General features: G+C 36.1%; 1 protein-coding gene across 2 annotated transcripts in view; it reads left to right on the top strand.

The window, feature by feature from the left end:
• The window catches only part of KIAA0825 (KIAA0825 ortholog), a 368,374-nt gene extending 341,630 nt beyond the window's left edge, over positions 1 to 26,744 (top strand). For both annotated transcript variants that reach the window (XM_069492483.1, XM_069492481.1), the window contains exon 19: positions 26,627 to 26,744. In XM_069492483.1, the coding sequence (XP_069348584.1) occupies positions 26,627 to 26,744 (118 nt within the window). The remainder of the gene's footprint in view (positions 1 to 26,626) is intronic.
• The last annotated feature ends 672 nt before the right edge of the window (positions 26,745 to 27,416 follow it).

Raw genomic sequence — 27,416 nt, 5'->3', positions numbered from 1 at the left:
GGATTTGATGCAGAGAGTCCCGATGAAAGGAGGAAAGCCCCTGAACTTGCCAAGTAGGTTCCTGGCTTCACCCGGAAAGGAATTTGAGAGCATGCCAACTAGCTACAGGAAAGTTTTATTGAAACAGAGACAGAAAACAGATCTTATTCCACAAAGTAGAGGTCCCCTCCTTATGGGGTAATGGTAAAGTTTGTAGATGTTCAGAACCCCCAGTACTGACCAGCATTGTTTTGAGATCAGACCATGAAAGTTAATCATAAACTGCTGTCCCAGAACGGTAAGTACAGCGGTTTGTAAGGCATCCGGCTTAGCAATTCATCCATCCTCAGTTGGTACCAGGCCGATGACTTGCTGGAGACTTCCTTGTTCTGAATGGTTAGGGTCCAGTATCAATCAAAATGGCTACACTCAGGATCTCTCAACCTGCCTTTTCTGCCTTATCCCTACATTAGATTCTTCATTGACAAAGCACAGAAGGCACAAACTTAAGATAAAATAATGAGTTCTATAGATACCAAAGACTGAGTTTCCTCTGTCTTATGCATTTAAACTCATACTTTTTAAAGATGATGCATCTGTGTATATAGGTGTGTGTATATATATTAGCATTTTTATATGATAGTTTTCCTCCTCTTTAATATAATTTACATAATAATAGCACAAAATCTCTGCATAAGTTTCTTAAATATTTGCATATATAAAAAATAGGAGGTTTTGTTTAACATGGAAAAGATGCAGCTTGTGCTTTCCTTTTAGACTAAGTACAGAAAAGAGATAAAACATTCAATGGAAAGAGTATGAAGTATATGTTTGTGTGATTGGTTAATTTGTTTAAAAGCAGAAGAGATACCATAAATGGGACAGCAAGTAGGTTGGCCTTCTTTGAATGACACTGTGAAAATGGCAAAAGGACTTCTTGAGTCTTGGGTATAGTTGCATTCCAATGTAAAATGTAAAAATGGGGATAATAATATTTACTCATAGTCACTTTAGAAATAAATGAGATATAAATACGGAAGGAAAAACATAACACCCAATGATAGTGATATTTCCTTCCTTCCTTGCTACCTCCTTCCCTCCCTCCCTTCCTTCCTTAACATCTCTAGGAAAACTGTTTTCTCTATTTACACCTCTGACACCAAATGTGGGGGTTTCCCACAGCAGGCAGTTCTCCAGGTCTCTGCAGACACCATCTCTGTGTTTCTACAATCAAATTTAACCCTGACTCTAACTACCTGGAGTTAGTGCAGACCCCGCAGGTTAAAGGCTCAGTTCCACAAGATTGCCCCCAACTTCAGAGACTAATCACAAGTAGTGGGCCCCCAGGTTACCCACACTTCTGTTCAACTTGGCTACAAATCTGGGGTTCCCACAACTCCCTCCACAGGTTTGATAATTTGCTACAATGACTCAGAAAATTCAGGGAAACATTTGACTTATGTTTACTGTTTATTATAAAGGATATTATAAAGGATATAATTGAATAGCCAGATGAAGAGGTACATAGGGTTAGGTACAGAATGGTCCTGAGCGCAGGAACTTCTGTTCCCATAGAGTTGGGGTGTGCCACCCTTGTGGCACATGATGAATTCATCAACCCAGAAGCTCCCAAACCCTGTCATTTAGAATTTTTATGGAGATTTCATTAGGTAGGCATGATTGATGAAATCATTGGCCATTGGTAATTAACTCAATTTCCAGCCCCTCTCCTTTACTTGGAGGCCAGGGGGTGGTACTGAAAGCTCTAACCTTCTAATCATGCCTTGGTCTTTCTGGCAGCCAGCCCCATCCTGAAGCTGTTTAGGACCCCAGCTATTAATCGTCTCATTAACATACAGAATGACACTCATCACTCCGGAGATTCCAAGGGTCTTAGAAGCTCTTGTGTCTAGAACCAGAAACTAAAACCAAATATTATAACAAAAGATGCTCCTATAATCCCTATCACTCAGGAAATTACAAAGGTTTTAGGAGCTCTGTGTCAGGAACACAGGCAGAGACCAGGAAATCTGACCTTGAGTCAGAAAAAAACTAAAACAAACCCACAAACTTTCCTCCTTGCTCTTCTGTGTTAAGATACACAAGAATGCTTGGGACATAGCAGGGTGGAAGGTGAGCTACAAGAAAGGCCGTAACTACCAAGAACCTGTTCTCCACCTTTCTGGAGACATCACTGTGCAGCCTGCCTAGTTATCATTCGTTCCCCAAGTATTTGCTGAGCAGTATCACCAGGTATTTCACTAGGTTCTTAAGTTATTGAGATAATAGATTCAGTCTCAATATCTATTATTGAGATAATAGATTCAGTCTTGCCCTCAAAAAGGGGGGAGAAAGCATGGTAGAGGACACAGAAGTTTAAAAAATAATTTCAGATAACCTCTCAAAGTGTATACTATTAGAAGTATCATCATAAAGGAAAAAATGGGATAACTTGTGGAGTGGGGGAGATTGGAGACAGAGTGGACAGAGAAAACTTGGCTCAAGAAGGGACATTTAAGTTATGTTTTGAAAGACTGTGAGCCAGCAGGTCTGTAGGGAGCACTGGTCTTACTGAAGAATAGGCAAGAGAAGCATGGTGGAAGAGGAGGCTGAATATGTGAGCAGAAACCAAGTCTTCAACAGGTTTGTTTATGTTGATAAAGAGTTCAAACATCCTGTGGGCAGTCATAAGTCACTAATGAAGAGTCATTAAAGAGATGGCACCAGAGTTTACACTGCACAGTCAAAGGAGGTTCCCTGCAGCTCGTGTCCAGAAGGCAGAGGGAATGAGAGAAGCTGAATTAAACCTCACCTGGAGACATAATTTGTGCCACACTAAGTGTCCTTTGAATCAAATGAAAATCTTAAAATCTCTTAGGATTTTTCCATCTTCAGCCATGGTTAAACTATAAAGTATGAGATCGATGCATCAAAATTTCAATAAATGTTTTCTTCTCTGTAGATCAAGTTTTTACAACACGCTGGTGTCTATTCTCTTTACCTTGATGCAGTGCTACTCTCTCCTAGCTATCCGCCCGGCTGGGTGCACCATGGCATGTCTCACAGCAGTAATACATTAGGCTAATAAAGCAATTATTTAATTGACTCTAATTTCATTGGCATTCCTATTAGCTAAAGGAAAGTGGTTCAGTCACTGTTTACATTTGTAAAGCCAATATTATGGTTTAAATTATGGCCTTTGGATGAATTTGAAAATTGAAGCCTGATAATCCTTAAAGCAATATTTACAGAGGACTCTTTGTCTTTGTAAAGAATAAAAGGAATGGAAACAAGAGCACATTAAATCAGAGGGGCTTTTAAATATTCATTTTGCAATCAGCTTTATTAGTTTCCAGGCCACTATCTAACTTTATAATTCTTGTGTGGAGAAATACCAAATCTCTTGCTTTAATTATCCTATGAAATATGAACTATTACTTCACATCCTCTTTTTTGATTCTGGAATACAGGAGTTCCAGATACAATGCTCACAATGCAAACCTTCTTCTTCAATGGAAGTATGTTGGAGAGATACTACTAAAGTTGTTAATTCAAAACTATAGACATTTTGGATAGGTAGTTTCTGATTTAAAGTGATCTCTACCCAGCAGCCCTTAATGATACTTCTTCCAACCACCCAATCAAGTCACCATAAAAACAATAAAATGGGTAAAGACTCACAACTCTGAAAGCAATAGACCAGTGTTGTCAGTGGTTTTGTATGAACCACAAGATGATGGAAGTGGTCTAGATAGTGCTCACCTACTTTGAAGATGAAGGACCCAAAGATCCAAAAACTGCTTGTGTGAATATGCTACACCCTAAAAGAAAGTAAAACCACTCTGGAAAAAGAAAGCACTGAAAAATGCTTAATATGAGGACCAGATAATAATATTATAACACTCTGTGATATTAAAGAAACTCAAATTAACAATATGTAAAACCTAGTTAATTTTAAGAAAGAGGGAAATAGATTTAAAGCATCCAAGCAGGTAAAAAACAAAGCAGGTTACATAAACAGTTAGGCTGGCCTTAAGTATATCTGAAGCATTAAATGTCATAGCATAATGGTATAGCATCTATAGCATTATTTAGCAAAAATACTACATAGATTCCCAATGCCTTCAGTCAGAGTCCCCTTATGTTACTATCTTATACGACCTAAGAACATTTATCAAAACAAAGAAATTACTCTTGGTTGTCGACAATGCTATGAACTTAAAAGTACAGAACTTTTTCAGATTCTACCAGTTTTTCCATTAATGTTCTTGTGTTGTTCCAAGATCGCATATTGCATTTAGTTGTCATGTCTCTTTAGTAGCTTTTGATCTGTGACGGTTCCTAAGGCTTTGTCTTGTGTGATCTTTACTCTTTTGAAGGACACTAGTCAGTTATTCTGAAGACTGTGCCTTAATTTGGGTTTGTGTGATGCTTTCTCATGATTAGATTAAGGTTATGTGTTATTGAGAAGGAAACTATAGAGGTGATGTGCCCTTCTCAGTGTATCATACCTGGGATTACATAATGTTGATATGTCTTATTACTGGCGATGTTACCCTTGATCACTTTGTTAAGCTAGTATTTGTTAGGATTCTCTACCATAAAGTTACTATTTTTCCTTTAAAATTACTAAATATTTGGGGGGAGATACTTTGATATTATCAAATATCCTATTTTTGCATTAACTTTCCCTTACTAATTTTAGCATCCATTGTGTGGCAGTTGTTACTGTGGTATTTCAATGATGACTTCTATTTCCTTCATTCCTTTGTATTTATTAAATGGAATTATTCAAGGAAGAGTTATTACTTCTCCCCCATTTACTCTGTTATTTATTTATATTAGTATGGATTCATGGATTTTTATTATTTCATTATAATCCAATGCTATCACTATTTTGTCACACAAGTTATTCCAACTTTGGCAATTGGTAACTTTTCCAGGGTGGCTCCAATGCCCTTTTATATAATCCCATCTTTTTTTCTTTTTCTTCACTTCCTTACTTTTGAATGCTTCAAGCTCATGTTGTATTTTCTCTGCCCCAGCCCCTAGAATCAGCTATTTCTGCAGAGAGTCCTGTTTCTTTTATTAAAGAAAGGAATTTAGAAACTGAGATCTAGGTGCTGGCTGTGCTCATTGCTACTGGAGTGACTTGTAAACCCTTGCAGTGGGTAGTGTGAGGAAATACACGTGTGGTCACTAACTGATGCTCTTTTGGTGTTTAGCCTTACAGTATCTAGTCAAGATACTTCTTTCCAGAGTTTCTTAGGTCAGCTCCTTTCTTCCTCACCCCTTCAATGTAGTTATGTAATTCATTTGTTATAGAGTTAGATTCCCTTGCCACAGTCTACATTTCATCTTTTCCTCCACGCCCTGATTAATTTTGTTGTTGTTTTCATACAATAAAATCTACTCTTTATGTGTATAGTTCTATGTGTTCTGACAAATGTATAGATTCATGTGTCCACCACTACAGTTCCCTACAGAACAATTTCATCACTCCCCCAAAGCATGACTTACCCCTTTATGGACAATCTCTCCTCCCATTCCCTACCCCTGGCAACCAATAATATGTTTTCTTACCTATACTTTTGCTTTGTTAAGAGTGTCATGTAAAATGGAATCACACAACATGTAGCCTTTTGATTCTATCTTCTTTCACTTAAGAAAATACATTAAAAATTCACTCATGTAAATCAGCAGTTCATTCCTTTTGGGGGCTGAGTGAAATGGTTTAAGGGTATCTGGGTTGTTTATAATTTTTGGTTATTGTGAATAAAGTTCTTATAAACACTTATTTACAGGCTTTTGTACATAACAAGTGAATATAAATTTCCATTTCTTTTAGGTAGATAGCTAGGAGGTATATGGTAGGTGCATGTTTAATTTTTTAATAAACTACCAAAATATGTCCTAAAGTGGCTGTACCATGTATTTTAAGGAAAAAAAATGTATAACCTAAGAATTGTATGTTTATGTATGATGGCAGTAGAATTCTCAGTTATTCAAGAATTTAAAAATATTTCCAAATGCCCTTCTTGAAAGAAATTATTTAAAGTCATACTTTATCTGAGAGAGAAATCAAAATTAAGAACTCAAAAAATCTATTTCTAATAAAATCTTAAGGAAAAAAAAATGAAAGAAAAATACTTCCTTCTCGTAAAAAAGGATATCTAAGAAGACAGATCATATCTCATAATATTAATAGTAAAACTAGCACTCTCATTAAAATCAAAGGGGAATTCCCAATCTCTTTCTTATTTAACTTTATTCTAGAATTTCTGGCTAGTGCAATAAACCACAAATCAGAAATAATAGACTAACTGGTGGAAATAAAAGGGAAAAAAGGTTAGTAATTGCATTTTTCATTCTTTCCTTAGAAAATCCAAAAATGTCAAGTAAAATCCTCTTAAACAGAAATCAGTAAGTCTATAAAATATAAGAAAAATGTCAAAAATGTATATCAATATCCAAACAATAAACTGAAAAGACAGTAGGAAAAAAATTCTATGAATAATAGCAACATTTATGCCATGACATTTCTAGAAATAATCTAACCAAAATATGCACAATCCTTTTATAGAAAATGGAAAATTTATTTAAATGTAGAAGACTTCGCTATTCACTTTTACCATACTGTCATTCATTAATTCATTAATTTGATTACTTGTCCAAAATTTGTCTTTGCCACTGATATAAATTCCATAAGAGAAGGGGCAATAATTGTCATAATCACTGCCTTAGCCCCATGCATAACATACTGCCTGACTCATAGTAGGCACGCAGAAAATATTTATTTCTACATACCAATATTTTGTTCAGTTATCTGTTCTGTAAAGCTTTGTATAGCTTTTAAGACTCATTCACCAAGTAGCTTGGTAATTTTTGAAAGGAGTCTAGACGACTTATTTACCATTGCCTAACGAATTGTAACACTCACCATTTGCCCACAGGCAGCATCATGGCTCATGGTTTGAAGTGTAGATACCCACAGTCCTGCATTATGATCTACCTTCACTTTCCTGTGCCAGTATTAATAGATTCTGCAGCACAACACCAGGAATTTGAAAGCTTAGAGGAATTTAGGGGGTTTTAGAATGGCTCTTTCTACCAAAAGGTTGGTTATACTTTCGTTTCATCTGAAAACATTTTAATTTTTGGATCCCTGAGGAAATGCTAGGTTAGTAACAAATGAATGGGAACAGACTACAAATTTTAGTTATTAACAGAAGAAAACCCCAGAAAAGACCCACAGTATCTAGGAGCAGGTTACAGTGAACTATTTGACACAATGGAATCCGAGTCTTTTAGCTGGGCTCCTTTTGCTTCAATGTAATATAGAATTTAAGGTTAATGATGATTACCAGTATTCTATTGCTTGACAGCTTAATTTCATTTCATAATTAGGTTAACATTTTTCTTCAAATATTTGATTAGTAATATTTTTCTAGATTTTAAAAATAATGAAATGATATCAGGACATTGGTTAGAGTTGGCTGAATATCTGAATCATAGCTGAATTTTCCACATAAAGCATTTTCTTGGTTATCCTTACCATTTTCTAACATTTTATTATCTATGGGTGTGTATTTGTGTTTTTTATATGTTTGTTTGGGGTGGGGATATTTTGTAGTAATTTCCTAGTTATGCTTTTAAATAGAAACTTCCTATGAACATTAATAAAGGTAATGTCATAGTTAGTTACTAACAGAACTAATCTGAATTCTATGGACGTGTATGGAAGTTTTGTGAAAATTAAATTAGAGATGCAGCATATCTCAGCAGTAATGAATCTGTTTATGTTGTACAAAGCAAGGTTAGGTTTAAAAAATCAATTGTTGAGACTCAGTACTTTTTGATGGTCAAGTGTTTATTCCATTGGGTCATTAATGTGCTATATTCCCAAAGCATTCTTTGGACAGAGTTCATCTTCTAACTTGTGTTAAAGAAGAATTGATCTATGATAGGCTTTTTACATTATTTAATGATAATTCCGAATTGTTAGGTAAGACCCTCTTGTGTGTCTCTTATTACTTATAAATGAAAGGTCTGGCAAAAACCTTGTTTTTAATGACTAAATTTACAACAACAAAAGTTAAGCATATTAAACATCAGTAGACATTATAAGTTCTATTGCATTTACCTGGATCAATGAGGGGTGTCTTAGTCTATTTTGTGTTGCTGCAGCAGAATACCTGAGGCTGGGTAATTTATAAAGAAAAAATATTTATTTGGCTTGTGATTCTGGTTGCTGGAAGGTTCAAAATTGGGCAGCTGCTTCTGGTGATGGCCTAATACTGCTTCCACTCATGTGTGGGAAGTAGATACATGCAAGGAGATCACATGGCAAGAGAAGAAGCAAGAGAGAGAAATCCACCAGGCTCTTTATTATCAACCTACTCTCATGAAAACTAATCTATTCCCACTAGAGCGAAAACTCACTCACCCTTGTAGGAAGGCATTAATCTATTCCATGAGGGATCCATCCCCACCGCACAACGCTGCCACATTGGAGATCAAATTTCAACATGAGTTTTGGTGGGAACAAACCACATGCAAACCATAACAAGGGGTTTTAACAAGGAAGAACATTTAATAAATTTGATAAGGAAATCAGAATTGTAATACAGTAGCAGGAACTCATCACAAAAATTTGGACACCAGTGAGCGTAACCTTTGAATGTCAACTACCTATGATTGAATTAGACATGTTGCATTTTGGCCAAATTTATGGGTTATGGCAAATAGGATGGGGGCAAGATAAAAGAAACTAGAATGATTTTATTTACTCAATCTCTCAATGTCAATTGTTTATTTTTAATGCTTCCTCTATATTTCCCTAAAAATATGACAGTTATTCATTCAACCTTAAATTTGCATAAATATAGAAGGAAGTCATTTAACTTGGTCAATTAATAAACTCCTTTTGGAAGTTAATTTTAATGTGAGTCAATTGATACATTCAAAGTTAGAATTTAAATTAGGGAGAGAAACTCAGAAGAGAGGAATAAAGGGCAAAGTGGCGGGGCTGTGAAGGTGAGAAACAAGGTTCTCCAAAGGAATAAGGCTGTCTTTCAAGAAACTGAATAGTTGTATTGGGTTATTTTCTTGGGACTCAGATAGTGATAACATGGTATTTGACTTTCTCAGGTGCCAAAAACCTCTGGAACTGTCAGAATTTTTCTTTTATGTCAATAACTCTGATGCACTCACTGCAAAAATAAAACATTATTAGACATAATCACACCTTAAGCTGTGACGACAGATGTTAAAATGACTTTAAGTAGTTGAAGGGGAAACGGGATCACAGAAGTTATCGGCAAGCAATGAGACAAGGATATTTGGAGAAATAATCTATTTTCTGGAGATTGACAGGATTTGGGGGTATGAGAGCTAATAAGTAAGATAATTGGGAAGATATAGCAGCAGACCAGTTGCTAATTCAATAGACAGCATATGTAGGATTTTATTCAGGGAAAGTACCAGTGATCTGAGTTGGGCCACCAGGTACTGCATGCAACTCTGCCATGAGAATACTGTTGGAAGATGAGTCATAAACAAGAGCTAAAAACAGGGCACAGCTTTTAGGGGCAAGATTTTTTTTTCACTGTCTATCAAGAAAAACACCACATCAATGATGTGTTCATCCACAATATGGTAATGAAATAGGAAGAGGGCATCCAGGGTGATAGCTGTGGAAGTCATTCAGTGCATAAATTGTGCTTAGGAAGGAAGATGTTTAAATTTGAAAAAAAAAAATCCCTAAGTATTAAAGGGTATTCAGACTGCCTTCCTATTATGACACTCATCTGAAGAAAAGATAAATCAAAGGGAATGGACTGATAGGGTTGGTAATTGGATGTAGTAAGAAGAAAGCTGAATAAATGAGCAAAGGACGGAGGGTTTTTTTTTTTATCATAGTTTTCAGATGTTGTTTGACCTCTTAAGGCAGGATGAGGTTGATTTCTTTGTAAGCAATACTTACATCTGAAATAGTATCACGTACATGTTTAGCTAGTACTCAAACAACTTCCATATTCTATACAAATGGGGAAAATGTAATTCATAATTGACAAGGTATGAATTTTTTATACTTTAAGCCATGAGGCTGCCACATCAACAAATGTAATTCCTTAGCAAATATATCTTATGTTTATATTTATGAAATGTACACAATTGACATAGAACGCAAAAGGGAATAAGTAAGCATTTAAAAAAATATATATATATACATACACATACACACACACACACATATTTACTTGGATTTGCAAACTCCATTCTGGAAAACATTTATTAAATTAGAAACAAGGAATGAATGTAAGCAAAATGTGCTTAGAGTTTCAATTTTTCTTGGCCTTAGTGTTACTTTTAAGGATTTTGCCAAAGCTTAGATTTTCATTGGTTGAAGTGTTTGCCTTGTTTTGCTTTGTTTTCTGTTTTTTGTTTATTAATGTATAAAGAACTACTCTCAAAAGTGGAAATGATAAATTATTAAAACTTAAAATTCATCTATGGGAGCCCCAAATGGCAGTGATGATTTTGTGTTAAATATTTTAAGTTGAAACAGCAAGAAAGAGATCAAGCCAAGACTCTTAGAAAAAGGGACCAAGTCTGGATAGAAGATATATACCATATTTTGTGCAGCTATTGAGAGGGCAACACAGCTTGCTCAAGGGCCATAAAATGAACACAACTGGAGAGTCCACGCTCCCGAATGAATACCAGCAGGTTGTGATGGGTCATGGGGGTGTATGTGAAAGCATGTCCAGGAAGCTTCTGTGCTGCTCACCCTGCTCTGAGGCTTGCCTGACACATCCAAAGGTCTCTCCTTCCCTTCTCTAAGTGCAGTAGATTGTATTTTTCCGAAGATGACTGCAACAGTATCACCTGTCACACACACTCTTCTATGAACTGCCACTCCCCCATCAACAGTTGGAGCCTAATTTTTCTCCCCTTGAACCTGGGAGCTTGTGACTCCTTTATAACCAATAAAATACTACATAAGTGATGCTACACGAATCTCAAGGCTAGGCTATAAAAGGCAATGCAGCTGCTGAACTGAGACACTGCTATCGGACTCTGAGCTATCATGTAAGAAGTCCTACTAACCAGAGACTGCCATGCTGTGAGGAAGCCCAGACCACATGGAAAGACCAAGTGTGGATGCTATATATGACCACATTAGCTTCAGATCCCTCAGATAGCCAATATCACCCACTAGCTATGTGAATCAAGATGCCTCAAATGAGTGGTCCCAATCTTTGGGTTTTCTTGGCTGAGGCTCTAGACTTCATGGAGTAGTGACAAGCTGTCTCCACTGTGACTTTTCCAGTGATTTTATTGTACAATAATAGTAACTGGAACACCAAGGAAAGTATTAAGCTCAAACCCTGAGAAGCTGGCCAGACATCTTTTATCATTTCCTAGTTTCCTATGGTATTTGCCCTTCTAAGAGAAAGCATGATATAGAAGTGTTGCTAATTTTTTCATGTTTGTTTACTCTAATTTTTAAAATTAAAATAGTTTTTTATAAATTATTCCATAATTTAATTTTATTACTACAATAGCATCATATCTAGAAAACAAGATATTTTGTGGAACAATAATAATACCAAGTACCATTTATGTCTATGTACAAAGCACATTGCCAAAAGCTTTTCCTGTATTAGCTTAATCGTCACAATGACCCTGCAAATTAGGTATTACAACCCAAATTTTCAGAGGAAAAACTGAGGACCATATAAGGTTAAGTTACTTTACTCAAGGTCAACAAAGTGAATCATATAGGATTCTAAACTGGCTCTAAAATTTTACATACTTTCTATCATATGCCATTGCATTTGAGCAATGAAAAACAGACCAAAAGTATAGTGGGTCCATAGAAGTATTCCTAATGTTTGCAGGGGCTCCAAGAGAAAAATATAGTTCATTTTGACTGCAACTGTATGAGAGACACTGAGCAAGAACTAACCAAGTCACTCAAAAACTGTGTGGGATAATAAATGTTTATTGTTTTGAGCTACTGAGTATCAGGGTGGCTTGTTATGCAGTAGTGAATGAATAGCTAATATGTAGACTTAAGAGATTTATTTACAGTCAATCTGTAGTCAGTCAATATAGTTCTGCATTCTGAATTTCCACTGTGTAAGAAACTTTACATAGATTTTACAAAACTGACAGTCTTGAACCTGAACCTTGGGGGAATCAATCTGTTATAGTAGCTAGTGTGGCATAGTTACAATGAATGTCAGACAAGTGATCAAGAGTCCTGAGTTCAAGTCCCAGATTGACCCATGACCTTGTACAAGTTGAACTCTCTGGGCACCAGTTTCTGTAAAATCAAGGAGTATACGAGAAGATCTCCAAGATTTTTCCCACTCTAATATACTTTGATTCTATAATTCTTAGTTTCTATTTAAATTATTTCCATCTGCTTTTATTACACATTTCTTTTCCTTTAATTCTGTAAGAAAACATTTTCCCAATGTCTGAAAATATCATGTCGCCATATTCAGTGTAGAGTCCTGACAAGACACTCAATGTTGAAATATATTGAGTTGCTTTGTCATGTGTCTTTTGTTGTCTTTTCCTCTAAGTAGAGGAAATGGGAATAGAGGGATGGCCTAAGGATCTTTCTGCTTTATCTACACTCTCTTAACATCCTCCACAAAAAACAAGGGATAAACAGATTCCTTCCCCTCATTAACATGGGCTAGAGTAGATCATCACATAGCCACACCCAACTTCAAGGAAATGGAAAGATTCCAGAAAGAATAATGGCAAACAACCTTAATTAAGGACCTCTATAATTTGTAAAATACATGCATGGGTTCAGGACGGTTTGTAAACCTAGATTGTGTTTTGAAGAAAAGTTCATTCTGCTGACATTTTTCTGAATATGGGTCATTCATTCAACAAATATTTATTGAGTACCTATTACTTGTCAAACAGTGTTCTAGGCACTAAGTATACTGTGGTGAGCATGATAAACAAGATCTTTACCATCATTTGAATGGATGTCAAAGTTATTTCAAGAAAATTCAAAGGCTTTTACATTGCTATCAAAATTTCAAAGTCTGTTGACATTGGCACTGATTTTGAATGACTTGAAATGGTTTTTTAGTTTCTTTAGATGACTCTTTTTATGTAATTTATACTTCTGTTCACCAACTTATCTGACCTTTCTGACTCATCAAAACATAGTGAGATGAAAGCATGTCATATTCCATTAATCATGTGATTAGGACACAGTCCGTGTAAAACTCAGGACTTCTTTGGAAGGATGCTCTTCTCTCAACTCCTTGGGGCTGGTTTGGTGGATAGAAAGGCCACTTTGCAATCCCCAGGCCTGTTTTGTGACATTAGAAAGTTATTTTCTTTAAGCCTCAGTTCCTCATAATCTCCCCACCTTGTAGGGTTTTTGTAAGCTTTGAATGAAATACTAACAGTTCCAGCCTTCTTCCCTTTGTCCTGTCTTGGGAATAGTCACAGTCTGTGTGTACAGCAGACTGTCCTCCTGTCAGTTGGAGGAAGCAGTACTTCTTGTTAGTCCCCCAGGAGGAAAGAAAAGAATCAAGTAAGGATCCCATCATTCCCAAGGAGCTGAACTGATGACAATTATTTTGAGAGGTCCCTAATCTGTCACCACTGTGAAAGTGATAGCATCTCAAGTGGGTCTGAAATATACTCCAATCAGTTCTGCCAATTCTGGCCTGGCACATGAGGTACAAAGAGATTGTTTTTTTCCATCAGTTAATTTTTTGGCATATGCAGAATGGATATAAAGTACTCTCAAACTATGAACTGCACTTACTGTTACAGGAAACATAGAGATTTAGAAGGACATAGTTGTGGTAGGCGATATACCACGATGGGTAAGAGTGTTAACTCTGGAGCCAGCTGCTTGGGTTAGACTCCTGGCTCCACCACTGGCCAGGTGACTTCGGGTAATTCATGGTCTGCAGCAATAATAATAGTTATTAACCCATCTCATAGAGTTGTTGTGTGGGCTAAAGGAATTAACACATACAAAGTATTTAGAACAGAGCCTGACAGTAAAATTGACATTGCTAAATAAGTATTAGCTGCTATTATTGTTATTATTATATGATCCCAACCCCTACAATGCCCAGAACATAGTAGGCATTCAGTAAATACTCTGACTACGGAATGAATGAAAAGGAAGAACTTTGAAATCTATATGAATATTAACATATAGGCAGTGACTGACTCAATGAAGAGTAAAGGCACCGTCAACTATGCAAGCCTGTCATTTTCTCCTGGATTCTAGATTGGTTTTAAGTATTTTAAATTCTTAGCCAATTTCAAACAAAATATGAGCCAGGTCTATATTTCAAATCTTTTTCTAAACATGATATTATTGTTAATTTAAAAAGCAGAGTTGCAAACAGGCTCTTCAACTAATGGACCCATGTGTTTCTAAATGGTACTTTTACTCAGATTCTCCTCTCTGGAAGTGGTTAGTGCATTGTTGGCCTTGTGACAACTGCGTTGCCAAAACAATTGGTATTGTCTGTACATAAGCTAGTAAAAACAGCTACAATTTTTTTATAATTTTAGAGTTGTACATAGGTAATGCTTTCCTTTTTGATGAAAAGGGGATTGTTTTTATTATTTTTAGAGTAAGAATAGGTATTGCTTGACATAGTTTTAAGTACTTCTTAACATTATAATTAAATATATGGAATAGACACCAAATGTCTATAGCGCACAGTCCATGAAAATTTCCAGATATATCAAGTTTAACCAAAAAAAAAAGACATTTTTTTCTTTTGATTTATTAAATTATACATTACTTGGAGGAAAATCAGCAATATGATTCTGGCAGTATATAGTAGTCCTAACACTTCTCTTAGTAAGGGACATTTTTCTACCTCAGCACTAAATGCTGGCCACATAGCATGACCTTGGCCTTCTATTTAAACTCTTATAATTTTTAAAAATCCACTAGTGGAAATGAAGTCTCTGTGGAGATGTGGATGATTTACTGGTTACGGAAAAGTTCAGATTCCATTACTACTGATGGCTATGCTTCCATTTATGTTTTCCCTAAGCTGTAACTATGTAAAATGTTACCGTTAGCATTCTTAGTTGTCCCATTTGTTGGTATATAATTCTCCTACTTAAATGTATAGAACAAATCATATTAATTAAAATAAACTGCTTGGACAGTTAAGTTGTGCTACAGATTGTCTCTGAAGGCTATAAATTCAAATTAAGGGTTTTGCTGCTTGTTCCTGAGCTTGGAAACATTCCTTTTCCTGCATTAGTAGTAGCTAAAGAAATCAACAACCTTGCAGAAGAACATTCATTTGAATTCTTGCAGAAATGGCTGCATAAAGTGAATATATAGCTAGTTATCATAACCATATAACAAAATCTTCGCTGAAGCAAGCAACCAAACTGCTAATTCATGATGGCAAGTGTTGACATGTAATAGTATTGAGTTTGGGCATAGCTATATTTCTATATATTTTAAATATATATATTTATATCCATTACATTTTTTTCTATGTGTGTGTATATATATAAAAAAGTGTTGGTTTCAGGGGTTCTAAGTAGTATACCATATTAGCAGTCTATAAGATATTTATGTAAAATAAACAAACTTTATTTTCTGAATATTAAAGTATTCAATTAGGTCAAACAACTTGTGGGGAGCTGAAATAACTCACTCTGCCTATTTTAAGAAAAGCCTATGTTTTATAACTTCCAAAGACAAAGATGTGACTACCATTTATAGTGTTCTATAAAAATTTAATGTCCTTTGCATTTCATGGAGACATCCATAATATTAAAAAAAAATCCCAATCTATCGTTAAATTTGAAAATAAGACAGTACACATAAATTATATTCTTAAGTCTCACTCGACCTTTTTCGTGGTTATGTTTCCTTAACATTTCCTTTTTCCTATAGGAATTGTCCCCTAAACTAACATGCTTTAATTATCTTAAGGGAATGATTTAATTGAGTTAGAAATAAGTTAATGAAGATCTCTCTGATCACTTAGCAAAGTGAAATATTTGTGATCCACTCATTCCTAAAAGTCCCTACTGAAAATCGTGAAAGGCCTTATAGCTCACTTTGTAGGACCCCTTTGTTTGACTACTTTAGAGATTGAATACAAAGTTCAGAAGAAAAAAAAACTTTTCAGGTGTTGAAAATTATAACCTATAAGGAAACTTTAGATTCTTTTTAGAGAAGATAAATCAACTTTCAAGTGGGATAAGAAGAATAATGTTGATTTCCCCATTTCCACTAACTCTATACTAAAGGAGATGGACTGAAACTGTGCACATTTCTTAAAAGTTGCTCTAGGCAAAAATGGTTGTGAATTTTTGTTAACTGAAGAACATATCAAAAAGAGGTTAGGTCTCATCTGTTAAGTGTAGTATTGTAATAACTTCTCTTTAAGGGAAGAGACTATCATCCTCTGGTTCTATGTGGAGAAAAAAAATAGAGCTAAAAATTTAAATTCAAGCTAATTTTTCTGGTTTATAATGGATTTCCCACAACTATTCATGAATCAAAATACTCATGAAGTTATTCTTAAACATAGCATAGCCTTGTATCTGTCTCCGCCCCAAAGTTTGTCTTAGGGGATTAAGCGCTATTCAGAATCACCTTCTTACAGAAATGTCTTTTGAGAACATCAAATTCTATAGTTTCCGATCTTACCATAAAATTTAATAATGACTTTACTACTTTAAAAAATAAGAGTGCTTTGTGTCATTAATGTTGATACCTTGCCAATGAGTCAAGAAGGACATGAGTTATTCACTGAGGCCAATTTAATTTCTTTATGAGTCAATGAAGAAATGCTCAAATTATGCCTTTCCCACAAGCAATTACCAAAATAAAGCCTAAGGAAATGGCACCAATGCCTTTTATTACCACCGACACTTCATACCTAAACTGAAATATTGTACAAAGTCTTTACAGCATTTTGAATATGGATTTAGAATAATTAATTAGTCAGCTCAGTTCATATAATGAAGTGTCTCAGTCTGAATAAGCTTCCTGAGGACAAGACCATATTCAGCTCCTCTCACTTCTGTCACCTACCACAATGTTTTGAACTCAGTAAGCTCTTAATAAATGTTTTCTTGATGAATGGGCAAATTAATTACACACAGTAAAACTCTGTTCTAAACTATGGTTTATTGTGATACATATTAAGTAGACCACAAACCAAGGCAGATCTCTCAAGACATAAGTTATGTGCACTAAAGCCCAATATAACAGGTAGTTTATAAGGCCCTCTAATTTCAGTCTTATAACAAGGGTCTACTATGATCAATTTCCTACCATTACTATTCATTGAAACAGGTTTTCCCATAGTTTATGCTCATTTGGGTCAGTCTTCTATTTCTTCTCTATCTACAGCATCATATCTTAAGAACCAATATGAACAAAAGTTCTCTGAAAAGGAATTTGGAGGAAAGAGGGTTTTATTCCAGTGAACAGTTTGCAAACTGAGGAGACACAGCCTCTGGTCTAAAAAGAAGATGACTTCCAGAGAACAAAGAGAGAGATTGCGTTTTATAACAAGAGTTCCTGCCAAGGTTCCCAATCAGGTCCATTTATGCAAATGCAGGATTGAAACTCGCTTAGTTCTGATTGGTTGGCAAAGCTGAATTCTAATCAGTTGATACAGCTGAGCTCTGATTGGTCAAGGCAGGTGAGCCCTGGTTGGTTTTCCAAGCCCAAAACAGAAGTCTCTGTAATATGTGTCTTTCAAACAGCCAGGTTTGTGAGGGGAGGTGAGGTTCTGGCCATAGTTTATCTTGGCACGAACAACAGGCACTGGTTTGGCTTGACTGTGGAAAGAGAGGTCCTGTGATACTTTTATGACTTTCTAGGAACACAGATTATGTGACTGCTCCCGCACCCAGCTATAGCCACCTACTTCTGTTTTAACTTTGAGCACCTCAGCCACAGAGAGTCCATTTTGTCTGTTGGCCAGGGGCATGCTTTAAATTATAGTGAGAGTATTGTCTGGAGCATAAAAGAGAGATTTAAATTTGTTTAGTTAGTAGTACGTATTTTGGCCCTTTAAAAATTGAGAACAGAAATGTTTAGTTGTTCTCAGTTAATTTTATTAACCAGAATGAAAACATAAATTTTCATATTTCACTGAAGACTAGACTAAGAGGATTTTGCTGTTCTATATAGTTTCTAGAATTAACCATAATAACTTCCCCTTTACACCAAAGCTGTTGATGAGAACTAAAATGACAGACCCTTTTTTCTTTACAGTTCTATTGTATGCCTTGAAGAGCTTCTAAACTAATGGGAGAAGCAAAACAATTAACAAGCAGAGATGCAAATGAGATGATAGTATAAAGTTACATACTATAGGAAAAAGTAGTACAGAAAATCAGAGTAAGGAAAAGGATATTGGGATTAATTATGGTGTCACATCACCAGAAAATAAATGTTTAAATAGTTAGTGACCTAGAAAAGATCTTACCTAAATTAAGTACTTTGAACAATGTCTATTTAAAAACTTTTTATGTTGGTCAAAAATATTAGTCAGGTACTAAATAACCCAAAGTTACTGATACCTTGTTTATACCACCAGCTCATTTTTTAAAAGGATGTGAATATGGTTAGTAAATAAATGAATGTGAGGTAAATTGTTGTCTTTTGGTATCATCATTGAATTTTAGACCTTAAGAAACAAGTAGTGGCTGAGCACAGTGGCTCATGCCTTTAATCCCAGCACTTTGGGAGGCCAAAACAGGAAGATCACTTGAGACCAGGAGTTTGAGACCAGCCTGGACAATGTAAGGAAACCCTGTCTACCAAAAAAAAAAAAAATATATAGCCAGTGTGGTGGCACGTACCTGTAGTCCTAGCTACTTGTGAGGCTGAGGTGGAAGGATTGCTTGAGCCCAGGGGTTTGAGGTTGCAGTGAGCTGTGATCATGTCACTACACTCCAGCCTGGGTGACAGAGTGAGACTCTGTCTCTTGAAGAAAAAAAAAAAAAAAACAAGTAATGTTGGGAAAACCAAGGATAGGGAGACTAATTTTAATGCTCTAAGATTTTCATCACTCATACAATTAACAATTAAATAATACCTATTTGAAGTCCCAACTACTCGTCATTGTGATACTGATGGTAAAAGTTATTATTTCTTCAATCCACCTAACAATAACATAGTAATACTTAAACTTCTAACACATACCAATCAAAGGATATTTTGTGAGTGCTTAACATGTTCAGAGTATAATGTACACAGAACTCCATTATTTGTTATTTGAAATATGTTACTTGAGCTGAACTAAGGTATTTGGACATTTTTGGGGGGAGTGGGAGGCACTAGAGTAAGGGACAGCACAGGTTTATTTGTCTGTTTGTTTTGGAGAAGAAATAACATGATTTGGCTTGTATTTTAGGAAGATAAATCTGTCTGCAATTTCCCTGAATCATGGAGATAATCAAGTAATATTATTACTTTGTGATCATTACAAAGCATAACCAAATATTTTCTGAATTTGATTCAGATTGCTGTCCCTGGAGAAAGTTTCCAGAGAGGTAATCATCATATTCCAGATGTTCTGTGTGATAAGCATCTTCATCCTTATCATTTATACCTTGGTAAATGATGAATAACCCATAGATTCTTTAAAAGTATCAAGTTGACAGGGCTGTAAATGCTAAGAAAATTACTGAAGAGGAGATTGTACTTAGGAAGGCCATATTGGTGTCATCTAGAGGTTGACTCAAAAACAGAAAAAGCCACTTTACAACACTTTCCAAGGCTTACTAAAAGCTGAATTAAGTGGCCTCAGCTTGGGTGGCATATTCTTCCTTCTTACAACATAACTCGGGCATCAGTATTTAAAATGTCCTCATTCTGCTATGTCTATTAAAAGAAAATGATGGTAAAGATGACATGAATGTGAAAAGGTCAATTTTCATGCATTTTCTTTTGCATTTGTCGTATTATGGGAGAAGAGTGTTCATAGTTGATAAGTATGTTCAAAAACGTTCCTGGGGTTCAGAAAAATAAATCTCTTTCTTATTTGAAAAAAAGAAATGAATTATTTCAAATAAAATATTTGAAATAAAACCTATAAATAATGAAAAATCTTCCTCAACAAACTGAAAGTATAGATGAAAAGATACAACATGTGAAAAAAAATTTAAATGCAGTAATCAAGTAACAGCTCAAAAAAGTAATAGAAGAGATATAACAAAGTAGTATGTGGTTAATTGACCAAAATAGTGCTGAGGTTAGGAACTATAGGACTCAAAGGAGAAGGGCAATCATGTCAGGCTTAGGTAGTCAGGAAGGACTTCATGAAAGAAGTGGGCTGTGGACTGGGTCTGAGGAAGAATGAGCAGGTGTGAGGTATATGGAAAGGCATTTCAGGTGGGTGGAACAGCAAAAGCAGAAATGCGAACACAAGTGGAAAAACACAAGACAGGAGACAATAAGGAAAATAATTTTCTCCCTAAGGAGAGGTAGCAGTGGCTAAACAGAACTACTAGTAAGCTAGAAGACTAAAGACTTTAAACTCTCTGGGCAGGGCAGGGCAGGGCAGTCATTGTTGGTTTGATGTAGCAGTGGTGTGAGGCTTGAGATATGAATATTTGGAGAATACTGTACTGTTCAGGTGCTGAAATCATGAGCACCTGAAAAATGGGCTAATAGCAGTAGGGTGTGTATAACTGTGAGCGTGAGTGCAGAGTAGGTTGTCTCTTAACTGGTGCCTGACTGTGTGCAGAAGATTCGGAGTGGAGGCATAATGTACTTTGTGAAGTTCAAACCCTGTATTATTGATGGGAAATGGTGGGAATGGTCATAATTCAAATATATATACACACACATACATATTAATATTAATACTTAACATATACATATATGTACAGTATATATATATCTAATATTAACATAATTGGAGTTGGAGTAAAAAGACCATCAAGAAGTTGAATTTAGAGAGGTCTGGACAAAAGTGAAATTTAAAGATACTGGATTACAGCTTGAGACACAGAATTATAGATGTGAGACATCACCTGAATGTGTGGGAGCAGATGTGGGATTTTCCAAAGGAAAAGAAAAGATGGTCTAAGACTGATCCTGAAAAAGCCCACATGTACAGAACAGTAGAAAGAAGAGAACAGACATCATTTTCCCCTCTGATTTGAATCTCCCTCTAAAGTCAGTCTACACCGTGCAGTTTAGAGGAGAAAAGAAAAAGAGGTTTGTTCTAGAAGAATAAAATCCAGTATGACTTCACTTTTCACTCCTCAGCTACCAACTGGTAGAACAATTTGAAATCATTGATTTGGCCAGATGGTTAATGTTGTTTAACAGCACAATTAACTAATAAATAATTGTAAAGCAGTTTGTAAATATAAACTGTTACATAAATGTTTAATAATAACATTGAACAGGAGGCTTATTTCAAGTTACATTTTTATATTCAAGCATTTTATTGGTATTTCAGGAGACATGCCAATAATATGATCAAATGCCATCATTATACAGCAAAGCAATTATAGGGAAACAAAACCAGCATTGGCCATGCTAGTCTGAACAGGCCAGACTAGCACGAAACATCTTCGTAAAGACAAGGGGGAACAACAACACGATCATAGATGTGTATAACTGAACACTGAGTGGTTGTGTTCAGTGTGTACCACTGATTGTGGTACTTAGCAAATTCATTTCACCTACACACTTCTAGGAGAGAATTTATCAGATAAAACAATATGAAAGACACAGAGCAGGAGAAGGAACATCAAAGTAGAAGCTCTGAGGAAAGCACATAATGCAAGTAGTCTCAGTAGAGTAACATTTCATGAAGCATTTGAAATCTGTATCTCACCTACTCTGTACAACAATGCATTGATATGGGCCCGGCGTTGTGGCTCATGCCTGTAATCCTAGCACTCTGGGAGGCTGAGGTGGGAGGATTGCTAGAGGTCAGGAGTTAGAGACCAGCCTGAGCAAGAGCAAGACCCCGTCTCTACTAAAAAAAGAAAGAAATTAGCTGGGCAACTAAAACTATATAGAAAAAAATTAGCTGGGCACAGTAGCACATGCCTGTAGTACCAGCTACTAGGGAGGCTGAGGCAGGAGGATTGCTTGGGCCCAGGAGTTTGAGGTTGCTGTGAGCCAAGCTGATGCCACAGCACTCTAGTCTGGGCAAGAGTGAGACTCTGTCTCAAAAAACAAACAAACAAAAAAAAAAAAAACAATGCACTGATATGTATACTACTAATATCCTCTATTTTGCACATGAGAAAATTGATGCACAGAGAGGTTAAGAAACTTGTTCAATATCACACAGCCAGTAAGAGGCAGAGTCAGAATTTAAACCTAGACAGTATGACTCTGATGTCTGCTGAGAGGAATTTGGGGAAAGTTTTATTACCCTGATAAAATGAGACAGGTGCAGCCTTCCCGCTTCTTCCTGCCTCAGAACAAGGATGTGATGGTTAAAGCTGCAACAACCATCTTTTTTTTTTTTTATTTCATCTTATTGTTATGGGGGATACAGAATTGCAGGTTACATACGTTGCCCATGTACCGCCTTTCCCCCCAAGTCAGAGCTCCAGGCGTGTCTGATCCCCAGATAGTGCGCGTTGCACCCATCATGTAGGTATATATCCCTCCTTCCCCAGCCCCCCTTCCCGAGTCAGCACCTTCAAGCGCTACCATTCCCCAAACGGTGCGCAATGCACTCATTGTGTAGGCATACACCCATCCCCTCCCCCACCCCCCACCTCAGTCTGATATCCGATTGGTGTCCTTCCCAGATGTGCAACAACCATCTTGGGACCATGAGGTAAAGGACAAAAGGACCATGGAGACATCAGCCCTGCTGTTGTCAAGCTACTTAACCCATGCCAGCTGTCATCCACCTCTGGATTCTCGTTATATGAGAAAAGTAACCCTCTATTTGTTTAACCCACTACAGTCAGGGTTTCTCCTACTTGTAACCTTAACCAATATGCCAAGTAATTGTGATAACATTAATAGTTATCGCTCATTGAGTGCTTGCTGTAAACCAAGCATTATTTTACGTTTTATGTATACTTAGTCACTTCATCCTTATTGCAACTCTAGGAAGCAGGCACTGTTATTATTCCCATTTTATAGATAAGGAAATCGAGGCACAGTTTTATCTGGGTTGCCCAAGGTCACACAGCTTGTAAGGGGTTTAAATCCAGTACCCTGACTCCTAAACCCTGACTCGTCAGCAAATAGTATTCTAAGCAGTGAAATACTAAAACCATTTCAATTAAAATCAAGAATTAGACAGGGATTCTTACTATCCCATTGCTATTCAATATTATTTAGAGATTCTATAGCAGATGTTTCTCAGCAGAGATACTATTGACAATTGGGAAGACAACTCTTCAGTGAGTGGGATTGTTGTATATTAAAGATGTTGCTTCTCTGTTCCCTGGGTCCTAGTAGAAACATTCTCTAGACATGTCAGCCAAAATGCCCTGTGCATTTCTCCATAGGGAGGCAGTGTCACTCCGGTTAAGAACCACCGTTCTAGAGCAAAGCTTGGCAAACTTTCTCTGTAAAAGTCCAAATAGCAAATACTTTAGGCTCTGCGGGCTATACAGTCTCAGTCGGTTTCAGTTGCAACTGCTAAACTCTGACATTATTGAGTGACATCAGTCACAGCTAATACATAAATGAGCAGTTCTATGTTCCAATCTGACATTATTTTATAGGTGAGAACCCTGAGGCGCGGAGAAGTTAAGCAACTTCCCCTCAAAACACTATTGATTTCGAAGATTTTAAATGTTTTTCTCCTAGTAGAAGGCATAGTAAATGCCTCAGAGAACTTCCCACACTCCAGAATCTGGCCCTCCTCATCTGTCTGGTGTTGATTGCTCCTTCCCACAGTATGGGCCACCCAAGACCTGCTTCTGTGACAGCCTGGACCTGTGATACCTAGGACATACCTCATGCTTGACCATGCATGTCCCCAAGCGTGGGTCTCCTAGTTGGCTCTGACACACAGCCACAAAGCCCCCCACCATCCACAAATATAAGATTCTATGAAACTGATCACTAGAACAATTATTCACTGATCTGTGCCTGTTTTATTTTGCACACCTCAAGGTCTCACTGTAGGGACCACAAATCAACAGTTGCCCATTGAGGTGAGCAGAAATAGAAAGCTCTTAGCCCATGGTCTGGTTCCTGGAAAAATCTATAATATTAGCTAATATTAATAGAACATACACAGTAGCAGGCAGATACCTCAGTTCATATGTGAATATGTGTGTCAATCCAGGAAGATGTACCAAGATTAAGAACAACCAAATCAATCGGAGCAGTGCTAAGGAGAAAGGTGGTGATTGCTGATTCTGTTCAGACCAGGTTTTAGAGTCCTTGTTGTGTTTGGATAAGAATAGGGACTCATTGTTAGTAATAGACCAAGTCACCACATCTACCCACCCAGGAGCCATACAGATGGAGCCCATTCTGGAAGGTAGTTAATATTATAATACAGTGTCCCATGGGATTTTGCTGTCCATCAGTGTCCAGGATACAATCTAGTCACTGCCACTAGTTGAAGTGGGGGCCAGGTTGCAGTTCTCCTACCATATAGTAGGCAGGTGGGGAATTTAGCAATAGTGCAAAAGGGCAGGCTACCAACGTCAGGAAAAACAAAAATATAATCACATCATATTGCTTTTCAGGGAGAGCTAGACTATGTGGGTTCCAAAATTTTCTGGTTTCTGTAGGGATATGCTTCTATCATGGATATTAAATATATTAAGGGAAACCAGGGATAGAGATTTTGAACAGATTGCCCATTCAATTGTGTTTAACAAATTGATAGATTATTTTCTTTTCCAATAGTTTTTTGACAGAATTGACTTGTTGTTTTTATATTGTGTCAACAAAACCTAAAACTATGATGGAATTACAGATAAACTTCTTTTAAGAACTTGTAGACGTGAAATATAACAGTACTTGAGGTAAACATACATTTTAAATCTCTAATGCTTTCATTCAATAAGAGTAAAATTCTTAGAGAAAATGTAATTCTAATAATATTTTTCATCCATCCTTGTCATTTCTTATCCTTTTATGAAATGATTTCTTCTTAATAAGCACAAAGCAAATATAATAGGATTGTGGTAGGTAAATAACTTTGCCTAATGTCATTAATTACTAACAGCTCAATTATGCTGTGAAGTGCCTATAATTGTCATGAAGCTTCAAAAATCCTTATCATGGATTCTATTATGTATACAATTCATTTAAATTACATTAATTATACAGATTTTTAATGAAGCAGAGAGACTGTACTTTCAATTTTCACAAGTAGAGACAATGATCAAAATATTTATGTGCATATTACATATTTTATTCTGTTGACATTCATAAAATAATTCATTTACTCAGACAATATTAGCACCTTTATATGGGAGGAAAAAAGGCAAACCTAATTGCTCATGTTTGGATTTAAGATTATATGATTCTTAGATAGCTCTTTTATTTAATGTCTAGCAGAATTCAGCCAACATTTTTCACAAAGCAAAATATTTAAACTATTTTAACAGCAAATTGTGATAGCTATAGAGTGGTTTTAAAACTATGGTTGTTATTGCATTTACAAGCCTATACTTCAGAGCCTGACTCCCTGAAATTAATCCAAAGATGCTCAGACAAGTGACTTTAACATTATGTGCCTCAGTTTACTCATCTGTAGAATGGGAATCATATCATTTTCTATTAAGGATTTAAAGAGTGATATGTCAAGTTTTTAAGACACTGCTTAACCCATATTTAGTTCTATATAAGTAAGTATTTTCTATTTTTTATTTTCCTGCTTGAGAGAAGCTCAATTTAACAAGAATATTATTTATATATCAATATATATATGTGAAGAAGGATGAGAAGGAAAGATTAAGTATACTTGGGTTATAGTGGTAATATTTACTTTGCAGGATTATATACATATGCCTATAGTTCTCAGTTCTAACATTTTGTTCTCTATCTTCTAATCACCTAGAAAGCCTTTAATCTCTCTCTCTTTTTTTTTAGTAAATGTTCTTTGGAACCTTGCTAACAATCTGCTGCTTTTCTGCTTTTCTTGGATGATTTAACTTGATTATTTCAAATCTGATCTTATTTCTAGGAATAGACTGACCTGCCCTTATGGTATATCCAATTTAGCTTGATGTTCTTCTTTCTGCTAAGGTCTTCCTGGCAAACCTCCCTGCAACTTAAAGCCACTGTAATCAGTGAGGGAAAACACTATGAAAAATATTTGCTTATTTATTGCTTATTTGTTACTAATTCCAGATTTTATTTATATGTGTGTGTATATTTGTAGGCCATATATACTATTAAAATTTAGGACATAAAGAAGCCTCATTTGAAACAATGCTATAAAACTTCATCCTGGAGGGGGGCTGATGTGACTCCCTGCTCTCCCACTCTTCTGGCCCACTCTGCAGAAGCAGCGCCAATGAAGTGTGTTGCCCAAGAGGCAGTCAATGGAGAATAAACAAGGAGAAATAGATACCTCAATAAACCAGTGACTACAATTCAAGCCTTCAACAATTGAGTGTGGACCTGTAGTTCGAAAGTTACAAAAATACTAAGATGTGATTTTTCTTTTAGGTGGGAAATGAGGAAGGATGAAACCCTGGAAGAGGAAGAAAAAGCAATGCTGGAACATTTAAAACAAATTTGCACCATACAGAACTCTTCTGCCTCAGATAACACAGAGGAACAGTAATCTGCAGAAAACAGCAACAGCTTTATTTTAGGAAACAATCACATGTAATGGAGTAAGATTTTTACTAGAGTCAGAATGAACCTCAGATGTGCTGTGAAGCATGAAATCAATGACTGAGTAATCTCTGTACTGAAAAGGAATACAGCACATAAAGAATAAGGTGCTACATATTTTTTATTTTAAAAATAATTTCAAATGTTTTTCTTTCCCCAGTCTTTCTCTTTATATGATATAACTGCTGCCATCTCGTGTTCCCTTTGAATTATTTTTTTCTTCTTTCAGTCTTGATGTATCTATGACAACAGGCAAAAATGTTTGGAAATCTTGGATTTTTAATATAACATTTTGGATATTAAATTGAGGGGAGTCACACAGCTCGTGGGGTATCATCTGACAATTTCAATTTAATTTTGTAGCTGTAGCCCAAGTCCCGGCCTTTAATATCAACCATTATACCAGCCCTCTTGTCCCACATAACCTCTTCCTCATCCAATTTATCTTAATCACAGCCACAAAGAGCATTCTCGTGAACTATAACTTTAGTTATATCTCCATTTGTGGTGATTTTCAGTCCTTCTCCTAAATCAGATTCAAACTTTTCCTCATAGACTTTCAGGTCCCATACCAAATGGCTCCATGTTAAGGCAACTGCCTCATATCCTCTTGGCTCAA

The sequence above is a fragment of the Eulemur rufifrons genome, chromosome 17, assembly GCF_041146395.1.
Source record: "Eulemur rufifrons isolate Redbay chromosome 17, OSU_ERuf_1, whole genome shotgun sequence".
Lineage (NCBI taxonomy): Eukaryota > Metazoa > Chordata > Mammalia > Primates > Lemuridae > Eulemur > Eulemur rufifrons.
Note: the sequence above shows the minus strand (reverse complement) of the source record. Positions and strands in the feature narration are given on the sequence as shown.